This window comes from Triturus cristatus, chromosome 4_1 (genome assembly GCF_964204655.1).
Source record: "Triturus cristatus chromosome 4_1, aTriCri1.1, whole genome shotgun sequence".
NCBI classification, from domain to species: Eukaryota; Metazoa; Chordata; class Amphibia; order Caudata; family Salamandridae; genus Triturus; species Triturus cristatus.
The window spans coordinates 403,346,356-403,369,389 of record NC_140585.1 but is presented as its reverse complement, the minus strand read 5'-3'; the positions used below and the strand labels follow the sequence as shown (position 1 = coordinate 403,369,389).

General features: G+C 44.9%; 1 protein-coding gene across 4 annotated transcripts in view; it reads right to left on the bottom strand.

Annotated features, from left to right (window-relative positions):
• The window catches only part of ARFGAP3 (ARF GTPase activating protein 3), a 419,690-nt gene that overhangs the window by 93,554 nt on the left and 303,102 nt on the right, over positions 1-23,034 (bottom strand). For all 4 annotated transcript variants that reach the window (XM_085652495.1, XM_085652493.1, XM_085652496.1 and 1 more), the window contains one exon: positions 8,891-9,031. In XM_085652495.1, coding sequence (XP_085508621.1) covers positions 8,891-9,031 — 141 coding nt within the window. The remainder of the gene's footprint in view (positions 1-8,890; positions 9,032-23,034) is intronic.

The window sequence follows — 23,034 nt, the reverse complement described above, 5'->3', positions numbered from 1 at the left end:
TCATGAATTGAAAGCCTTTATTATAAGGGTGAGCGCTCTAAGTAGATGTTGTAAGCTCTGACTGCACTACTGACAGTGGTTACAGTATAAAAATGTGTACGCACGTTTTCAAAGTTTAGCAATATGAGGCTATGTATAATGCTCCCAGAATGCTCTCTGATTAGATAAAAATATTTGCAGAAATTGAAAGCAAGATTGATAATTCTTTGCTTTCAAAATAAAATGTTCATATAAAAATGAAGAAGAAAAAAGGAGAAAAAACAAAACATATTGTCCAGACTGAGAATCACTACAAACTTCCTTTTTTAGCTCCTATCATGACAGATGAAACGTGAGGGGAGGGCTTTATGAATTTCCTTTTTCTCAGGAGAATATTTATTATTTATTTATCATTTCTCTCATATTGTGCGCTAAACAATAATTCATTGCGCATTTACATTTTATAAAAAACATCATAATACAAATCCAAATACATTACATAACAATACAAAATGGTCTTGATCCCCTATATGGAGATTACATACTACATTCACTCCTCAAACATTCGTGGCCAATACACTCTTACAAACAATCTACATGCACTGAACAAAGTGGTCCTAATGACACTTTTCCTTTTTTAATAGATTGACTCCCAACCTCTATAGAAGTCAAAATACTTTCTCTCTTTTTTTTTATTTTTTATACAATAAAGAAACAAAAAGACGTTGTTAGTAGGAACATCTCAAGTGGGTGCAAAAAGGACCAAACTGGTCAACGCGTTTCGAACTTCTATCTTTTTGGGTTCTCTTCAGGACCAATCAATTTCTGTAATAAAGAAACAACAAACCCTCTTTAGATAGTTAAAACAACTAGGGACCTCTAAAGAGCCATCAGCGACTGAGCACACCCACCTTAAACAAGTGCGTAAAAGTAGAATCTTAACTGTCTGCAACCAATCCAGCTTGCCCTGGGGCTGTGAAACACAAATGAAACCCACTTATATCATCATTCTTTCTGTCGACAAAGTTACAGAGACACACAAAAAGACTACTGTAAGTGTCCATTTAACTCACCATTCGAAGCGAATCCGTTATCTGAATTGGACAGCCGCAAGCTAAAATGGAAATTGATTTTGAATAAATCGGAGTGTGAATGGGCGCCCCCAACCACTTGGATCTAAAATGAAGCCCATGTTGGCTTACCGAATTATGAGACGGCTGCCTCCTTAGCCGGCTTTCACGATGGAAAGATTTATTTTCTTTCTAAAAGCGAAAGGAAACACTAATCGGTAACTTCTTTTTGAACACGACGGGCTACAGAAAAATGCCATTGGATCCTGGGGGAGCCGCTTACCTATTTGAATTTGCCTGCTCATCTCACGTTGGAGTCCCGTGCCGGCATCTAAAACCCAAAGGCGTCGAAAATCGCCGTTAGTATTGCTCGGCTGGCCCTATCTATATACAACAAACTATGCGAAACTATCAGAGGGAGGAACTGCTTACCGAGATCACTCCACTCCTCCAGCGCTTCGTGGCTGCATCAGTCCGTTCACGATACTCCTGGGAAACCTGGGGCAGTTAACAACTAAATGCTCCCGGGTCGTAAAATCCCGTTGACTCATGGGAATTGGAGTTTTAATGTACCGATGGTTCAGCACATGATGGAACATGAAGTTCTTTGATGGAATGCTAATTAGTAGCCTTATTGGTGTCTATATGTTATGTCATCATCATTAAATACGAACAGACGAAAAACGGGCACGTATGATAGAAAAACAGAGTATCACGCTATAAAAAACGGAGTCTATACCACTGGTCTGAAGATCTCCGCTATCTCATTTAAACCGTTGATTGCCGTGTTAAATTTCATAATAAGCAATGCTTCACGCTGACTTAAATGGCCCTCCAAATCACCCCCACGGGGGTCTCGCTCAATTTTCGAAAGTACTGTCCATTTAAAGTCTTCCTCCCTTTGTGTCTTTGCGGCCCAGTGGCTGACTAGTGGGGCATTTTCCACTCGTCGTCGAATCCTCGACTTGTGCTGGGTAATACGCTGCCATGCCTCCTGGGTGGTCTTCCCGATATAAAGCTTTGGACATGGGCAGGTGACTGCGTACACGACATTCCTGGTTTTACAATTTGTAAACGTGTTGTGTCTCCAATGAATGTTATTAAACGTGAAGACATCTCCTTCTATAGTTTGCTCACAGCATGTGCAGGTTCCGTATTTGTGGTGTCCTGCAATTGGTGGCAGATCTAACATGCTTCTCAAAGTCGGGGGTTGCTGTTTCGGTAAAGCCGCTCTCACAATGTAGTTGGCTATGCTTTTTTCTTTTTTATATGCAAACAAAGGAGGGATGGAAAATTCCTCATGAAGATCCTTGATCAAATGCCAGTTGGCGAGGATGAGTTTTCGAAGTTGGTGTGTGTTGGGGCAAAACGTTGTGACACAGACTGGTCTATTGGCCATTTTCTTTGTTCTTTGCTCCAACAGTGTTTCCCTTGGTGTCCACCATGCTCTCTTGAGAGAATGTTTGAGTAATTTTTTGGGGTATCCCCTCGCTAATAAACGATCTTATAAAAATGAAAGCAGGAAATAAACATTTTGCTAAACTAGTGTAAGATTTCAGGCACCACTTCTTTGCAGCATCATTTAGTAAAATGTGTTTTTGCATGCTAGTATGTCACAAAAATATTCATAATGGAAAATCAATGTAACCACTTTCAATAAGATTATGGGAAACATAAAAATAAACCAGCATTGGCAAAGCCAGTAGGTCTGTAATTGGTGGTCAGCTTTTTAGTTTTGTCAATGTGTGTGACTTGTTTCGGCATGGTTTTTGGAAAACCTTATTGTTGTGGGAGCTGCCGGGCCCCCACCATTATAACAAACATTGGCAAAAGAAAAAATTGTTTTTGGTCTCAAAAAGCACACACTGCCACTGTAGTTACGGACATTGAACAAAACTACTTTGTGTGCCGATATGCTCCTTGTGAAAGAGCAGAATGCGGTCACTCACAGTGAAGCCAGCCTATACATAGTGAGAGAGAATTTTAATAAACACAAAAGGTCATGGTTAATGCCAGACCAAATTAGGGGCCCAATTATTAAAGAAAGTCTAAAAATTGCACCCATAGTATACATCGTTGTATTAAGTGCAGCTATACGGCTTTCGTGAATTTACAAGAATTTACAGAAGTAGGGCAAGAAATAGTACTCCTAGAAAATATTTGTGAATTGCATTTTAGCATGAGCAAATATGCAGGTGTAGATTTGCTCATTCGAAAATCTAAGTGTTTGCAAGTTCACTTTCCTTCCAATCACTCCCCTCCACGAAGCCACCCCCTCCCCCCCAACTCTGGAGTAAATTTCCGACATTTCTCAGTATGGGAAAAGATTAGAGAAGAGTTGTTGAAAACCCTTAAAGTAAGCACGTTAGTAAGTTTGCACAGACTCAAAAAGGCATTCCAACCCTGGAACTACTGCTTACCACTACCTTTAGCCCCAGTATGTAGATCTGCGGATACGTGGCAATATAAGGGGATTGCTAGTAGTCAAACACTACTATGGTATGAGCCCTGGCATAATCAGAGAGGCTCTATCAGAGCCTTTATATGAGATTGCTGCCATAATTTGTCGCCGCACTACATGGCACCAAAGTGACAAGTGGATTTTGCTACACGACAAGTAGATTTATGATGCAACCTGCCCCATGGACAAGTAGATATTTTATTAAATTCTACACCCCTGACTATGCATGGTTTAGGGAGTCTTTTTAAATGAAAATCTCTTTTTTGCGTTACGATTGTTAAAGCAAAAAAGAAGGTAGTCTTTTGTGAGAGCTAGAGAGAATGTTTACAGATTTCCCATTTTTACTCTAGTGTTTCAGATTAACCAAATAGCTCATGCCTCTCTTAATGCACCTTGCTATTTTGCTTATGGCAATGATAAGGCTGTGCGAGGATATATGCAAGATAATTCATCCCTCTAAACATTATTTCGGATCTGTTTTCACACACACACTGACAACCCCCTCCAGCGTTAGAATGCTATATATTTTTTATTTCCCATTGAGAAAAGTCCTAAAGAAACTTATATTTCCAGCTAACTTTGACCCTTTCAGAGCTGGGAGTATGACCACACTTATATGAAGCATTGTCTGAATCCACTTAAACTACATGTGCCTCTTCATTTATTCCTCAAAGTTATCTACGTATACGTAACAAGAGAATTTCTTAGTGTGAAATTGGACGAATAACCAAAGATAATGCATAAAACCTTTTCATAGTAACATTCGAGTGAGGTTATGAAATTGTGTCAAAATCTTATATGCTTGTATGTGTGCTATATAAGTTGACGGGGTAAAGTAGTCACTACATAAAACCTAAAAACACTTCCAATACATCTGCCACACTTTGCTGAACCAGGCTGTGGCCAATCTGCTCCACCATCTTGAGATCAAACTTGAATCCCTTAATTCTGCTTTCAACTTTCTACTGGTCTCCAGCCAAGGGTGACCACTGCCAACCAGAATCTCCATATCAACATTGCATCAGTTGCTTCATTCTCAAACTGCAAATGTGGCTGGAGGGATCTGTGTTTCATCATCGGACAGGTGGATCAGTGTAAAGTGACAATCACATGCTCGGCCACCACAGCACAATCCACCTTCCCTGACCTCATAGCCTAACTACAGCACAGAGCTGCACCTTCCATTTCTCTCATGGAAGAGCAGCTCTTAACATGACAAATAACAGTGCCTCACAACCTAGGACAGCGTTATTGGCTCAGTGCAAAGGTTTGCTTCTTTCTGTTGGGACAAAGCACCCATGCTGCCGCAATAAAGCAAATCCTTTGCATCAGGATAGCCGTAGTATCTCACAAACTGTTGTACGTGAAGGATGGCCAGAAGGACTGCAGTCCACATGGAGGTGAGCGTAAGCTCCTTCTGTTTTTAAATTGCCATCAACAGTCGATCTTGGTAGTGTTTCTGGAAACAACTTGAACACCAACCTTCCGCTTACTCATTCAAGGATGGCAGCCATCTTGAAATAAGTCTCCTTTATATCCTTTGCTTCTAAACTGACTTACTAGAGAGAGCGATACTGAATTCTTGTCATCTGCCTCCTGTACAAGCTAGAATGCCAGCATCTAAAATGTTGAGTTACCGCATATATAATTCATATATAATTCAACCTCCTCCCCACTTGAAAATCAACACTAATGTTGTGAATTGCCTCAGCTTTAATACTAAGATTGCTGCTAAAGAGAGATGGACCCTCTTAATTCCACCCATCGCCCACATAGGCATCTGAAATCAACTCTTCGTTATCCACAATTTTGAAATTCACGGTTGTCTCAGCTCATCAATGGTAAGTCTTAAACATTTAAAGTCACAACATCTAATCTATTCCCTTCTCTATACTTTAACAAAGTGGAACCCTGGAACCATCTGTTCATTCAAAGTCATTACATCAGACCTATCCCTTCCTACCCCTCATATCATAAAGTGTAATTCCAAAGACTCTTTAGGTGAGTGAAGTCAAACTCAGGGCATTGTTTAAGTTATCCAACCACACTCCCAAGTGCTTCATAAGATGGATAACCTCTAATAAATTCAGTTTTTCTCATGACCTCAGAGATGTTTACCATTTGATATAGTTTTCTATCATTAGTTGTAGATATCTTCACCACAAGGAAATAAATTCTTCTCTGAAATAATCTTGGCCCTCGTGATATATTTCATACCCAGTTGACCTTGTTCCCTGGTTATTTCTACTCCTTGCACCCATTCATAAGGTGACTTTTTTTGTATCAGATGCACCCCTACTACATCCCAATAAAGATAGGAACTATTAGCACAATTAAAGTTTTCAAACGCTCTCTAGAAATCCAAAACCTTCTGAAAACTGATAATTTCAAATTCTTTGGAATCATAGAAATAGGGGTTTCCGATGACTGGCCCATATTAACAGATGTACTGTTCACTCAACACCATGAGATTTTATGCAAAAACAGAACCATAAGTTGAGGTGGAGGAGTGGCCATAATTTGCCATCTGTACAATCAATATCTATTATAGTGGCAGCATTCTGCATATCACCAGGATATAACTCCTCTTATATAAGAATTCATGATCTTCACCATGAATCTACAATATGTATCAAATGTATGTATAACGTTTAAGCATCATGCGGCATACAAAATATTAACATCTTGGGTTTTTCCCAATTGGTTCATTAGCCTACACACAAGGCTGGACGTAGGCTTGAGACGTTACTGGCATGGTACCTGGGTGTTTCCAATATCACAATTACCCCAGTTTCTTGGTCAGAAAACTCACTGAAGCAACCAAAACTGCCAGCTCCACTTAACAGTATTAGTATAACTCATAACCATAGAGACAGTAATGTGTTCTTGAGTCAAAACATGTATAATAAACTCTTATATAGTTTCACCTTTTATTATTTTTATTGAATAAAATTAATTTGTCATCATGTATAAGTCTGTATTGATGTCCAACTCTATATCAATTGCAACTTTATATAGAACGCAAATCAATAATTATCAAAATTGATAATTCTTACACCGCTCCTTCGGACTCCAATCTTCTTGAACTTACAAGAGAAATTATCCTTCACAAATTAGACTACTGCTGCTATGCAGGGCTGAAACAAAATCTCACATTCACACTACAAAGGATTCAAAACCAATCAACCTGAATTTTTCTACACCTTAGAAAACTTGAACCAGCCTTACCATCATTGATGATGCTCCAATGATTCACAGTACAATAAAGGATGTTAAAAAATAGTATGTACGGTGCAAAAACGTTTACACAAATATGGCCCTACCTAGCTTCAGACATTGGCCACACAATACCACACCAACGAGGAATCATAGGTCTATAAGCTCTTATCAACTCCCTCAATTGATGTCAAACAGTCAGAAATTTGGAGGTAATTTACTAAAATATATAAGCCAGTGCCTCTAGATCATCCTGCCACCTGTATTGAGAATTCAAGATAACCATAGCAATTTCAAGGAAGGCTTGAAAACCATTCTGTTCACAGAAGCATTCAACCCACCTCCTGATTGCAAGGCCCGTACGTAAAGACTTTCATGGTCTTCTGGTTACAATATTTTCATACTGTTTTAAACCACACGTACTTTTTCCTCAGTATGTTATGCACCTGCCTTCTCCTACTTTGGTATCTTCCTCCTATTGTCATTGAGCTCTAAAGTGACCAGTCCATAAGCTCTCTATAAACTCCCATAAAGTAATCGATGCTGTCATTTGTGATGTGTGAGGTCATGAGCAGTGCAGAGGAGATGCACACGGGACACCGGGGTGGGGAGTCGGAGCGGGGGGAAGGATTGAGAAGCTGATATATTATGGGTCGGGTTTTGCTGTTGTTGCCTCATCTAGGCATTTGATGTTCTGCCTTACTGTTACGAAGTTAGCTAACTGCTTATGGGAAACATGCAGGAGGTGAGGGGGGGGGGGGGGGGGACATGCTAACGTCTCATCTTGGGGAGGCCTCCCAGTGGCAGGGTGTTGAGGGGGATTCTATGACTGTGGCTGCAGTTGGGAGGCTCTCAATGTTGCTACGAAACTGGAAGATGCCCCGCCCCTATTAGTTAATATGCAACTGGCTAGATGCACGCCATTCAAACTATTACAAATGTGAGACGCTCTGGCTACAGAGCGATCTGTGTATCCTGTTATAAGAAATGCCAATAAACAGATTTTATAAATAAATGAGCAGTGCAGAGGAGAAGTTATGATTGCATAGATCGTAATAACTGAAGAATTTCCATTTTTTAAAATAGTTTTCAGATGACAACGATAACAATCCATTTTTTTTGTTTACAATAACAACCATTTCAGTTGCGCTACGTATTTTTATATTTGTGAAGATGACAAAAAATATCCCCCCTCCCTCCAATGAAGCACTCAAATTGCAGGAAGCTAAAATTCAGTCTCTCTTTACAACATCAACTTTACAAAGGAGAAGAAAAATAAATATCCATCTAACTGAGCACATGAAGTACAGGCTAAATAAATCGCCAGTACTTACAAGTAATAAAAAAAAATGCAAACTTTGATCCAGCTTTGCCAATGAAGAGTAGGAACTATTTTTAGGCGGATGTAAACAGCGGGCACAGGTTTTGTGCTGTCGCTGAAAGTGAAGGGCTCCATTGAGTAAAGTGGACTGATCATTGTCCCATGCAGTGTACTGTGGTGGGCGGAAGCAAAACGTGAATGACAATTAAACAGAACAATGGATGAAGCCTGGTAAACAAAACCTCCTCTGTATAAACATACTATAAGAATGTTTTGTTAAAATAATCGTCTGTTTAGACAACCAAAGCAGTCTCAAAGATCAGAACTAATAATACATATCAGCCAGAAGACCAGAATCAAACTACCCACCACTAAGAAAGCATATAGTCATAAAGGGGTCACGATTACATAAAAATTACTTCATGTCTTGTAGAACTCCTTTTTGAGAAGCACGGTTTAAATAAAATGTATAACATCAAAGTAGTTCATAGCTTTCAAAGTTTACTATTTTGTCATGGCTTTATTTAATTAAGTCAAAAACAATTGTTAGTGGAAATACAACACTTGTTGACATCATCATAAAAGACCACCTGCAAATTTCAGTTTTAAATCCAACCTAACTGCAAGATATATTAGTCTATTTTGAGCTGAAGGTATATTTGACTTTCACATGCTGCAGCCCTGAGGAGAAACTCAACTCTCAATGTTTCTTCTTTTTGTTTAGAGAAAGGTCTCATTTAGCAGAATAATTGGCTGACAAAATGGCTCTCTGTCCAGAACTACATAGTAATATTTAACGCAGATAGACAGTTATTACTTGACCAAAAGACCAAATCTCCATACCTTTCATCATAGCTGCTTAATTTCGAAGAAAGGATTATGTCTGAATCTTTGCTGTTACTCTCCTTCTTCCAGAAAAGATCTGAACTATCATCCCATTTGCTGAAAGAACGACTGCCGAAATCTTCAGAATCATCCCCATATCTGAAAGAACAAGAAAATAAACACCCGATGGTTCTGCATCTTCTAGACAGCAAGTGCAACACATGGTGCTTGATATCTACAACCCAGCTCATGCAATAGGGTGTTCCTAGACCTTGGACACAAATGCCTAGGTAGTGTTCAGTACATGAGTTGACGCCCCCTCAGCAAGCCTCCTATTCCTCAATTATAAGCAAGGTATGCTACAACAGACAAAGGAGATATTAGGACCACATACAACAATTTCACAAGGAAAGCAGAGATTTGGTTTCAAAAGTGAACTTCCAAAACATGCCCAGATCATTTTAAGAGCAACTAGTTTAAACATTCCTGTTTATAAAATCGGTTATTTTAAGCCATTCTTAGTCTCTTTCACTCCTTTAATGTTCAAATATACTGCTACCCTATTACCAGCTATCACACATTAATGGGCCTACTACGCCTTTCTTTTCCCTTTCACCTCTACACATGTACCACTTGGGCCCTTTAGTTCATTTCTGGGAGCTAGAGGCCCCCGAAAGGGGCTGGGAACACCCCAGTATCAAGACCTATCCCAATTAATGAAAGTTATAGCATGGGGTTGAGGTGGCCCTTGGGGTCTTTGAAACCTAATGAGGTCAGGAGTTTGTCGTCCAGGCGTGGTCTATTACTGACTGGGGTAAGCCTGCCTTTCACATCCGGTAATCAAGGTATGGGAATATGGGTACTCCTGACCTCTGAAGATGGGCAGTGACCACCAATTTTGTGAACATCCAAGGAGTCGATGTAAGGTCGTAAGGGAGCACTGTAAATTGAATGCCATCGAGTCTCTTTGGTCTAGAGTGAGCATTCACAACCAGTCTTCCCTCAAAAGCTGTTCAGCGGGCAAAGGTCTAAAATAGGACTCGGAGCTTCTGTGAATTGAGGAAGTAACACAGGTAGCACCCTCCTCCACTTTGAGTCGGCTATCCATTCGATGGCACCTTTGAGAAAATAAAAGGTTGACTTGCTGCATTAGAATTATGGAGTTCTCCCCCAGACAGTCGCTCTGGTGTGGGAGAAAGCTGGGGGGGAAATGAAGGGCAGGGCATAGCCACTTTGAACAATCTGTAAAACCAATCTGTCTGACATGATGGATCTCCAGCCAGAGAGGAAAGGACATATACTGCCACCAACTGGCTGGGTACGAGTGTGAGAGTGTAAACTAAAGCACTTTGATAGCCACTGCAGCAGGGGAGGAAGAATTGGAAGGCTGCTATCCTGTTAGATCCTTGGCCTCAAAAGGACTATGTTGGTTGCTGCAATACAGACTGGGAAGGCTTGCATGGTCTGTAATCTAGCCTCCTGGAGTAGCTCCCGAGTGTTCTTTATTGGTGGGGAAACTGCTTTGCTGCAATAAACAGCCCCAAGGATCGCACTATGACGTAATCAGTCTTGAAATGTGCAAGCACTGAATCAGCCTTTTATACAAATAGCCAAAAGCCGAAAGGCATATTCATTGACGACACTTGCACATCTCCAGAAAATCAAGTTGACCACATCTATGTGTGCTACCTGAGCACAACACTGGTACCAACAGTTCTGCCCATGCAGTCTGTAACCTCCAGACCAGCTCAGAGTACAAACTTGGCTTCGTCATGACCACCCTTTATAGTTTGAGTTAGTGACGGTAAGGTCCACCGGGACAGCCAACAAGATGTTACACTCATGAACTCTAGTACTTGGCCAGAAACATCTAAAACGACAGACTGCATTAATAAATCTGAGTGCCAGACTTGTCAAAAGAAACATTCTCTTACAGTTTTTCCAAAAACATCAATCCTTTTTGATTCCCTAGCCAGTGGATTGGCCGGAAAGGAATTTGGCTTAACCTTATTAATTGAGGCTTGGCCAATCAGGCTGCCTGATGTAGGATGCACAGTTGGGATGTCTGGGTCACCAGGGGCTGGTCTGTCGCCTAGGAACAGGTCGGCTGACTGGCAGCCATGAACGAGGCTTAAAGCATGTAGCCATAAAGGTATCTCTAAAGGCTTCATTAAAAGGCAATACCTGCTTTAATGAAGCTGGCCCTGGTTGAAGAATCTCAGTCAAAGCATTTGTTTTTGTCTCTACACTGAGCAACTGCGATTCTAGTTCTTCATATGCCATCCCAACCATTACTGCAAACGAGTGGCTTTCTACATGGACATCAATTCGCCAAAATGCCAGGGGTAGCGGAAGTGACTTCACATGCCCCTTGACCTTCATTTTCACTCACACATACATATGCTTATACATACACATGCATTTACACATACACACACTCCTACATAAACACACTCAAAACAAATAAAAGAGGTGAGTGATGCCCCCACCGATGTCCATAAGGTTGAACTGCATCTGTTCCTTTCACAGATTTTACCACTGCTGACGTTAGGGTCACAAAGGCAGTGCCAGGAATCAGAAGGGGTATGCCGTGGTCGCAGCAGAGACCTCTGGCAATCCCTAAATGACGTCCATTGCTTTATTCCTTTGATGGCCCAGGTGGTGAGTCTAGCCCCATTACAGGAGATGCATTTAGCCCACCGGCATTTTGTAACCTAACATACAATAAATTATTTGTTTAAGGAGGGGGAAGAAACTAGATCCCCTTCCTCATCGTCATCCATGCCTTGAGGGTCACTGGGTGTCTCAGGCAACTTAGTCAGAATCAGAACCAAAAATGAAATAAAACCTGTGCTGGTACCAGTATCGGAGCAGAGGTGTTGGATTGCCGGATGTTTGCACTTTCATAATTTCACAGCATGACAAAACCTGAATCAGACAGACATGGAGTTTGGGGTTAGAGGTCAGGATCGGATCATTGCCCGGCGCCAGAGAATGCATGTCAGCACTAATACAGAAGGAACTGGGCGTGAACCTCGGCACCTAAATACAAGTCAGTGCTAAAGTTAGCAGCGGCTCAGTAGGGTGCCTCGTGGTGGCAGACTATGTTTGGGGGAGGGGGCAGACCTGCTAGTGGAAACCCAATTGAACTCACCTGGTGTTCCATGGGGCTCAAAGGTGCCAAAGAGGGAGCAGAGGAGGGTGGATGAGTGGAGGAAGAGGGGGAGAAGTAGGATCTTAACAAAGAGTCCCTAACACCTACTCGTCTGACTTCGAGATGGGGTTGAGCCTCTCTTGGCCTTGTGTCTAGACTTCAATTTGAACTTCGTGAAGGACTTTGATCTAGAATTGGATTGCTTGCGGGAATAGCCTCAAGACCAGTACTGCAGCTTGGAGAGCGTACTGGACCTATGCCTCAACCTCTTCTTGTGCATAGCGATGTAGAGTTTTGCCTCTTAGTCCACAACCAACTTGGGGTGCATGAGGGTAACTTGTGCCCGTATCGAGAGCATCAAGGGCGCAGGTCTTGCGGGTACGCTATCTACATCTGCTTCCTGCAGTCTCAGCACTGTTTGAATCTTGACACTTCTGGTGAAAGCATAATTGCCTAGCACACTGCTAAATGTTTAAGAGCGGTAAACCAGCAATTTTGGGAGCAGACCTCTGGATCCACGTTGAAGGGCACGGATAGAAAGGAACTGACGTCAGCATGTAGGGCAGGCGCATAAACGACTCCGTCCATCACTTTCGGAGAGGTATGGAGCCACCACAAAGCCACATTGCTCCATCTACTGGCAGCTCTGCTGCAAAATACTTCAGATCCAGTCTGGCACCTGGGGATATTCAGAACTGTGAATCTGCTATTTGAGATAGCCATCAGAAAGCTAAGCTTTCACAAATTTGAAAATCAAGAATCTGACTCCCTCCCTGCACCATAAGGACAAGTCAGATCCAGTTATGGAGTTATATGAAAAGACACACCAGAAGCAGGCTTTCAGCTGAATCTGCTGCAGGGGAAGAGCACCTACTTCACTGCCAACTTGGCTTGAGACCTTGAAGAGAAATTCAGTTTGTATTATGAGTCAACGGAGGGAGAAGCTGGCTTATATGACTTTGAATTGACTTGTTCCATGGCACAAATCATAGGGCCATAAATAATCACAAGCCTGCAGAAACTTACTAATGATTTGTTGCTGGAAAATCTCTGGAGTTTTGGGAATTTGAGCAATGAATGATACCAAAAGCAGAGGATGCAGTGTTGTTGTTCTGTTCAAGAATGGCATCTGTAGATAATGTAATTTTACACAATGTTTCCACCAAATCACCTAACATGCCATCTTCAGCACCTAGCTTGTAATCAGGTCATTAGATTGTTATTGCAACGGCAAGTGCTATAAGAAGGTATTCACATTCTGGGGACCACAGTGCTATGTGATGACTTTGCTGAAAGCACCACTATACTGAGGAAGGTGGTCAGATTGTTAACACTATACAGGACTTGTAAGATACAACTAGAATGGATCCCTCAACAAATATTGTGGAAAATGTAGTTGTGCCTCCCATAAACAGTTTAATAGTTGTTTATGTGTAGTTTACCTGTAACCCTTCACTAAAACATTTTAGTATCATATTGAAAACCTGTGGATATAACATCAGCATATGTGCCTGCTATTTTAAGAAAAAGGTTTCAACAATATGGGTCAATGCTGGGTGACTTCTTTTCATCTCAATCAACCAGTGAAACACTATGATGGTGCATGTAGCTAGTGTCAGAGAGGTTCTAACAATTTTACACAGTGCACATGTGAAAGAATTCAAGGAAATTAATGAATGCTGTGGTAAAGAAGAACAAGTTACTTACCTTCGGTAACGATGTATCTGTAAGAAACATTAGTTAGTTAGATTCCTCACCTTAGAATATCCCCAGGCGTCAGACTGGATCCAGAAGATTTTTCGTCAGCAATACCCCTTGCGCGTCGCTAGGCGTCGTCTGCGGCTCCGCGTCCGTCGTCGGCGTCATGCGCCGGGATGACGTCGGAGTACTTAGACGCCGACCTCGCACGCTGATGTCAGTTCTTGTACATAGCCTTCCGCGCCAGGAACGCAGAGCCATGCAAAGACCGACACTGGTGCCAAAAATAAAATCTAGGGGCCTGAAAAGGATAACCTTAACCCTAGATGTCAGTTCGCAGAACGGGGAGGATGGGTGGGTCGGTGAGGAATCTAACTAACTAATGTTTCATACAGATACATCGTTACCGAAGGTAAGTAACTTGTTCATCTGAAAGAAACACGTTAGTTAGATTCCTCACCTTAGAATAGATACCCAAGCAATACCATCCCCGGTGGTGGGTCTGCGAACCAAGATTACACCAGAAAGTCCTGGAGGACAGAACGGCCAAAGAAGCCATCCCTCCGGACTTGGCTGTCAAGGCAATAATACCTGGCAAACGTGTGTAGCGAAGCCCACGTCGCCGCCTGACAGATGTCCTGCAAAGGGACACCCCGTCCCAAAGCAGTAGTAGCCGCTGTGGCCCGAGTGGAGTGGGCGCGCAGCCCAACAGGAGGGTCCTTTTTAGCCAAAGAGTAACAAATTTTGATGCACAAAACGACCCACCGAGAGATGGTCCGTTTGTGCACAGCTTTCCCCTTCTTAGCACCCACGTATCCAACGAAAAGTTGGTCGTCCACCCGGAACTGCTTAGTGCGGTCCAAATAAAAGGAGAGCGCACGTTTTGGGTCCAGACGGTGGAGCCTCTCTTCCTCTTTGGAAGGATGCGGAAAGAAGGTGGGCAAGGTGACAGACTGCCCAAGATGAAATGGAGTCACCACTTTCGGAAGAAAGGAGGGACGAGGCCGAAGGACAACCTTGTCCGGATGAACAGACAGAAAAGGAGGCTTTGAAGATAAAGCCTGAAGCTCACTCACCCGTCTAGCCGAGGTGATGGCTACCAGAAAAGCAGTCTTAAGAGTCAGAAGACGAAGAGGACAAGTGTGAAGAGGCTCGAAGGGAGCGCACATCAGGAATGTCGAGACAAGATTCAAGTCCCACTGAGGCATTACGAAGGGGACAGGAGGGAACGTGTGAGTAATGCCTTTTAGAAAGCGTGAAACAGGGGACTTGAAAAGAGAAGGCTGATCAGGAAGCCGTAAGAAGGCAGAGATGGCAGCAAGATAACCTTTCAGGGTGCCCAGGGCAGAGCCCTGCCGGGCCAAAGAAAGAAGAAACAATAGAACCTCAGAAAGAGGGGCGTAAAGGGGATCCACAGCCTTTGCTGTGCACCATGCCACAAATTTGTTCCACCGGCAGGCGTATACCGTCTTTGTGGAGGGACGCCTGGCTGCCAGAATGATATCACAGACTTCAGGAGGCAAGTCAAATGGCATCAACTGCCGCCGCTCAATCTCCACGCATGGAGGTGGAGGCTGGACAGGTTCGGGTGGAGGACCGTCCCCTGCTGCTGCGACAGAAGATCCTCCCGAAGGGGCAGACGTATCGGAGGATCGGTCAACATACTGAGTAGCTCGGGATACCAGTACCTTCGTACCAATCCGGAGCCACCAAGATGACTTGGGCCCGGTCGTGCCTGATCTTCAGCACTCTGGGCAGAAGTGGTATAGGCGGAAAGGCGTACAACAGACCGCAACTCCACTCGCGGCGAAAAGCGTCGCCGAGCGAGTGCCACCTTGGAAAATTCCAACGCGCAGAACTGCTGACATTGCGCGTTCTCTTCGGTGGCGAATAGATCTAACCAAGGCTCTCCCCACTGCTGAAAGAGACCTTGCGCCACCTCGGAGTTCAGACGCCATTCGTGATCCATCATGCACCGGCGGCTGAGTTCGTCTGCTCTGGCGTTCAGAGAGCCCGCCAGATGTTGAACCACTAGGGTGACGCCCTGGTGTTCCAGCCACGTCCAGAGGCGCAGAGCCTCCTGACAAAGGGTCCACGACCCCACCCCGCCCTGTTTGTTGCAATACCACATGGCGGTGGTGTTGTCCCTGAACACCTGCACGGCACTTCCCCTGACAGAGGGAAGGAAGGCTTTCAGTGCAAGCCGGATCGCTCTCAACTCCAACAGGTTGATGTGGAGACGAGACTCCGCCGGAGACCAGAGGCCTCTGATCTCCGCCTCTCCCATATGGCCGCCCCATCCCAGGAGGGACGCATCCGTCACTACGACATGCTCCGGTTGGGGAAGGGAGAGGCTTCTGCCCATGACCCAATCGCGGTCAGTGAGCCACCACTGCAACTGCTGTGCAGTGCCCTCCGAGATCAAGACATGGTCGGACAGGTTGCCGTGATGCTGGGCCCACTGAAACTTCAGGTCCCACTGCAGAGCCCGCATGCGCCACCTGGCGTGATGCACGAGTAGTATGCAGGAGGCCATCAGCCCCAGAAGCCGCAACACTAGCCTGACCGAAACCCAGGATAGAGGCCGAAAGATGGGAATCAGGGCCTGTATATCCCGGACCCGCTGTTCCGGTGGATAGACCCGGAACTGCGCCGAATCGAGAACCGCTGCGATGAAAAGGAGCTTCTGAGAGGGATTCAGGTGTGGCTTCGGCACATTGATGGAAAACCCCAGCAAATGCAGGAGATCCGCCGTAGTCTGGAGGTGGGAGACGACTGCCTGGGGCGAGCCCGCCTTCAACAACCAGTCGTCGAGATAGGGGAAGACTGGAACCCCTGATCTGCGCAGATGAGCTGCGACCACCGCCATCACTTTCGTGAACACCCGAGGGGCACTGGTAAGGCCGAAGGGGAGCACGGTAAACTGAAAGTGCTCTTGGCCCACCGTGAACCGCAGGTAACGCCGGTGGGCCGGCAGGACGGGGATGTGGAAATATGCGTCCTGCAAGTCCAACGCTACCATCCAGTCTCCGGGGTCTAGGGCAGCTAGAACCTGAGCCAAAGTCAACATCTTGAACCTTTCCTTCCGGAGGAAGGCATTGACGTTCCAAAGGTCCAAGATAGGGTGCAGGCCCCCTTTGCCCTTCTTGGGAACCAGAAAGTAGTGGGAATAACAACCACGACCCACTTCTGGACTTGGAACGCGCTCGACGGCCCCCTTGGCCAAGAGGGCTGAAACTTCCTCGTGGAGAAGATTCAAATGATCCCCCGAGATACGGTGGTGCTGCGGTGGCATGGCTGGAGGGGTCGTCTCGAAGGGGAGGGAGTAGCCCCTTCGGACGATTTGCAGCACCCACCTGTCCGAAGTGATGGTACGCCAGTGGAACAGGTGATGGCGAACTCTGCCGCCCACTGGCGTGGAATGGGCCTGAAAGCTCGGACTAGGAAGGCTTTGAGGCGGATGCTGCCGGGGTGGATGTGGGCTGACCTAGTCGTCCTCCAGAACCGCCTCGGCGGAAACCACGTCCGCGACCGCGCGCAGGTTGGTTCTGCGGCTGGTGGCTAGGCGCACGTGAGGAGGCACCCCTTCCTTGGCCACGAAAGGGGCGAAAAGCGGAAGATTGCGACCGCGGGGCCGAGAGGCCCAAGGACTTGGCCGTAGCCCGGGAGTCCTTAAAGCGGTTCAGCGCACTGTCCGCTTTCTCGCCAAACAGGCGAGTGCCATCAAACGGCATGTCCATGAGAGTGCTCTGGACATCACCCGAAAATGACGTGGACCGCAGCCAGGCGTGACGTCTAAGCGCCACTGTGGTAGAAATGGCCCTACCCAGCGAGTCCGTGGTGTTAAGCCCACATCGGATAGCATGTCGTGCTGCATCCCTCCCATCGGCCAGAGCCTGGGTAAGTCGTGCCTGGACCTCCTCTGGACACAGGGGCAGCACGTCCTCCACCGCATCCCACAGAGAGTGGGAATAACGGTCCAAGAGACAAGCGGTGTTCAAAGACCGCAGGCCCAAACTAAGGGAAGAGAACAGCTTCTTGCCAAACTGTTCCAGTCTCTTGGAATCCCGGTCCGGCGGGGCGGTCGGGAAAGAGGATTGGGAGGTGGAGGCCTGGATTACCAGGCTCTCAGGGGTAGGGTGTTGGGACAGGAAACGCCCGGAGCAGGGCGGTGGCGCCTGGCGACGTTCCGGTCCACAGGAGGAACTGTGGAGGGCTTGGACCAGGTGCCCTGCAGAACGTCAATGAGGGCCTCATTGAATTGCAGCAGAGGTTCAGTGGAGCTTGCTGCAGACTGAAGCACCTCAGTAAGGACGTTAGTCCTCACAGCCACGGCAGGCAGCTCGAGCCCAAGGGCTGCGGCCGCCTTGCGCAGCACCACAGAGAAAGCAGCGCCCTCCTCCGAAGCCACAGTCGGAGGAGAGACGAATCCAGTGTCTGGAGAGGTATCCAGGCCACTGGCCTCCCCCAGTTCATCTGCCCAGTCCTGGGACAGTTGAGCCTGAACGGCCATAGGATCCTCAGATCCCTCCCAGTTGTCCCCATCATCCGACTCCTGGTATAGAGGAGAAAGTAACGGAGCCGGGCGGTAGACATAATGTGTCTCTAGCGGCGTCGATCTCGGCGTCCATCGACGCCGGACCGGCGCCGGGCCCGGAGTGGGACTGAACCGGGGCTCGACGTCGAGCGGAGTCGACGTCGGCGGTGGTACCGGTGTCGACGCCGGCGGAGGAGGCGTGACGAGGTTAACCGGCGTCGACGGGGACTCGAGAACGGGTCCCTCGGGCGCTTCGGCGTTGAGGCCGGAGCCGTCAACGGCGCCGGGGCCGGAGCCACCGGCAGGCAAGGCAGCCCAGTCGGGTCCGCGGGGCCCGAAGGCGCACCAGCGGGCGCCGACGGCGGAGCCAGGTTCCTCATGGCCGAGAGGAAGGCACTGACTTCCGCCGGCGTCGCGTTAGTCCCAGGGACCGGAGGGTATGGGGACGGGCGCGGCGCCTGCGGCTCCGCCGGAGCCGCGGGGGTGGAACCACCCTGACCCTCGGCCGAGTCGCGCGACCGGCGAGGGGAGTACGAAGAGCGATGTCGCCTCTTGGAATGCTTCGACTTACCCGAAGACTTGGATCCCGACGACCGATGGTGACGTCGGCTGCAGCTCCGCGACCGATCCTTGGACCTCTTCCTGGACCGGGATCGAGAGGCGCGCGGAGCCGAATGGCGAATCTCGAGAAGCTTACGGGACCGCTCCCGTCTAGCCTTCGAGGTCAGGGCCTTACAGTCCGAGCACGACTCCGTGTCGTGGTCGAGGCCCAAGCAGTACAGGCACCGGCGGTGATGGTCCGTAACCGACATCAATCGGCTACAGTCCGTACAGGCTTTAAACCCAGGCATCCTACCGGCACCGGTGTCGATTGACAGGATCAAAAAGGATCAAAAAGTTAGTCAAAAATTGACTAAAGGGGTAGCTCTCCCGGATCTGCGCTTACTGGCGCGGAAAAAAGAAGAACTGACGTCAGCGCGCGAGGGCGGCGTCTAAGTACTCCGACGACGTCATCCCGGCACACGACGCCGACGACGGACGCGGAGCCGCAGACGACGCCTAGCGACGCGCAAGGGGTATTGCTGACGAAAAATCTTCCGGATCCAGTCTGACGCCTGGGGATATTCTAAGGTGAGGAATCTAACTAACGTGTTTCTTTCAGATGGGTTTGGCCCGATTGTCTATGATTACCAACAGTAATTTAGCCAGTGAGCAAAGCCAATGGACCATTTGCCTGCTGATGAAGCACAGGCTTTTAGGCAAGAAACAGTAGATTGCAACACATCATGAAATCACTTTATAGCTCTCTTTATTTAATTGCAAGAGGGATGACTACCTCATCTGTGATTGTATTCTTTGATCAGATCTGCTTTTTCACTAGATGTCAAGCTGAAGATTTTGGGTATGCCTCTTGACCAAGTAAATGTGTTTAGGGACATGGTGGATAATACTTTAAAAATGTTCAAGGAATTTTAGGCAATTGCTGGAACACACACAACAGAAAGGAAGGACTAGGGTTACGGCTACAGTTAACTGAGTGGTTACAGGGAAGAAGCAAGTGTTGCAGATGTTCCGCAGGCTGGGATGGAATAATATCGCTACCGATCTCGAAGTCCAGCAGATCTCTACATTACTTAGTAGAAGGAATGAGCAACTACATCCATATTCTACTCTGGCTCCTGCTACACAAAGTAGAAGAGCAAATGATAAGAATATGAAATGGAATTAATTCATCACAAGTGTTTGAGAAGAGTTAATTGGTTTATTAACCACCTCAGCCACTGTCCTCGATCCTCCTCTCCTCTTCCCACACATCACTTCTAGAACCTTTGTGTTGAGTGGTTCTCAGCATATCACATGCAGGCGTGGTGGATGGGCGATACCACTGGTGATACAAGAATACTACAAGTCTTTCTTTTTTAATGAACAAACCAGAACTAAGAGACTATATCAATATACATTTCATAAAGAATAAGTGTAGAATTGTACGTTCAAGTGTTATGTATCATTTAAAGATTTATACTATAACAATTCAAGATGTAGATATAACAATGAGGAATACTAATGAAGTACGGGATATGAAACTGTTGCAAGGATAGGCAAGAACATGTTAGATAATCTAGAAGAATAATATACTGGAAGACCACTAACAATATGCACAGAATAGAACTAAAATAATTCTGGGTTATACATTTACACAGCCGTATTTTTACTGTCAAGTTGAATGTAGCCTTTCAAATATGTCAGAGGGTTAAGTGGGACAGATGCTCGCCCTACTAAATGTTTGATCAAATATTGCTTTATTTGTTCTTATGTTATCTTTATTTTGAGGATTGTCTGGTTCCTAATTGGTTTCGGAAATTTGGACCATTTTTCACATCTAGTCAGTCCTTTGACCTTCACCAAATCACCTATTTTCACTTCTCTCTGTGTAGTGTGATGATCAATGTAATTATTTTATTTTTTGCATGCTTCTTGTTCTTTTATTTATTTCTGTCTCCGGGATTATCTGTTTTTTACATTGATCCACCCTTTCTGCATTTCATCCAACCTGGAACTAATTTGAGGCTGGTTTGTTCCCCCTAACCAACTCAAAGGGAGTACATTCAGTTATTTGGTGTGGTGTCAGTTGAAACACTATCAATCTGATTAGCTCCTCTTTCCACTAAATACCATTACATTTGGCTAGTTGCATGCCGTCCTTTAGTGTTTGGTTAAATCCTATTACTTCCCCATCTGTCTCTGGGGGATATTAGGAGCAAAAGTGGTGTTTAGTGTAATTTTTCTCTTCGTATTCTTAGCTTTTTTTTATTTATTTTTTAGAACAAAATTGTACTCCGTTGTCTATTAGAATAGAGATTGGTAAAACTTCTCTTCCAAATACCTCTTCCAAAAAGTTTATAATGGTCTTTAAGTTGACATTCAAGACAATTGATTTATACTCAAGATAGCCAGAAATAATATTTAAGACTATTACGAAAGGTGACAGTAATTCACCACTCAAAGGTACAATTATGTCTGTGGTCCTTCAGGAAGGTTGCTAGAGTACATTGGAGGCTTTCTAGTGACTAGAATTTTGTCACTGTTGCAGCATGAGGAACATTCTATTACAATTCTTTCTACTTGTAAATCCATTCCTGGCCATCAAAAGTCCAATCTTAGTCTTTCTTTCGTTTTACACATACCAAAATACCTTTCATGTGCAATCTCAATTAATTTATTTTGTAAAGTTACAGGTGGAATCAATTTTCTTCCAAAAGATAAAGAATCATCCCCTAAAGTTAGTTCATGCTTAATCATCCAATAGGGTTTAATGCTTTCCCAATCGTCTCCTCCCTGTTTCCATTTTATTTCTAGCAAAATTTTACTTTATTTAGTACTTCATCATCCTTCATTTCTCTCCCCCAATCAACTTCTGACTTTATGCCACCAGTTATAACACACATTCTCACTTAGGTAATTCATTTTTTTGTCTTAACCTTCCATTTTTTCTAGTTATTGAGTATCTACTAATCTAGACAGTCTGCTGCTCTACTTTCAATACCTGGTACATCGAATGTAGACTCCTGTAGGTTGATAGCCCACCTTCTGATTTGGCCAACCCTTTTTTTTTTTTTACAAAAACTTCTTTAAAGTGGTGTGTGATCAGTGCATACTTTGAATGTATGTCCCCATAGAAAGCTTTTGAACTTTTGTATTGTCCAAAAGACTACCAGTGCCTGTTTTCCAATGACAGAATAGAGAGAATCTGCTCCCCCTTAGTGGTCTTGAACAAAAAGCAATAGTTGTTTCTCTACTATGAGTTTCTTGAGCTAACAGCTCCTAATATCCTTGAGCTGGCGTCTGTGGTGACAGTAATTATTTTCCAGGTATATATGGTCCTAACTTGTGAGTATTCATCAAACTTTTTTTTATGTCATTAACCTCAACTTCACATGCCGTACTCCACTCAAGTCATTTTGTTTTTCATCAACATCTTTATATTAATTGTTCTGCTGGCCAGATTATTGATAAATTTGCGATACAATTCTGCCATTCCAAAAAAAAACAAAAAAAACTTTGTTTATCTTTATTTTGAGGTACAAGCATCTTTAGAGTAGTGTTGACTAACTCGGTTTTGGGCTCTTGTAGTGCTACATGCAGTACATTGTCAGATTGAAGTGACAATTGACTCCATGTGTTTTAAGTGACTACATTATGAATGTACATCATCATTTTGTGCTCTTGCATGATTTCATTTTGTGCCTTCATGCAGCTTCAGAGTAGGATGTTTTTATTTCTTCACAGCACAGAGCAAAACAGCCTTGCATGGAACAGAACGTGTGGGATGTGCGTTTGGAAGCGTGAGAGAGGAATGTACTTCTGTGTCTCGGAGTCAAAACAGGGAGGTTTGCCAGCTTCCATCTTGACTGACACAGACCGGTACGGTCAGCCTTGGTTTTGCAATAGATGAAGGGAGGGGGAATTTCTAGAAGTCTACCCCGTGTTAGTAAAGGTATTAAAGACAGGAACTTTTAGCAATCAGAGAGACGCTCACTTGTGGGGCGGACACACCTTCACAAAGAAAGTTTAAGTGTTTCCCGATTAAGACTTCTGGATGAATGAAAATGGCTTCCAAGTCAAGCTGACCAGAATGATGTGTTTATCTCAATAGGTGATGTATTTTTATCTGTGATTACTCGTTTTGTATATACATCTTTCATGAATTTATTTCCTGCATTTAACGCCAATTATTACTTACATGCGTTTTCCTATTATTTGCTTGTGTTTTAT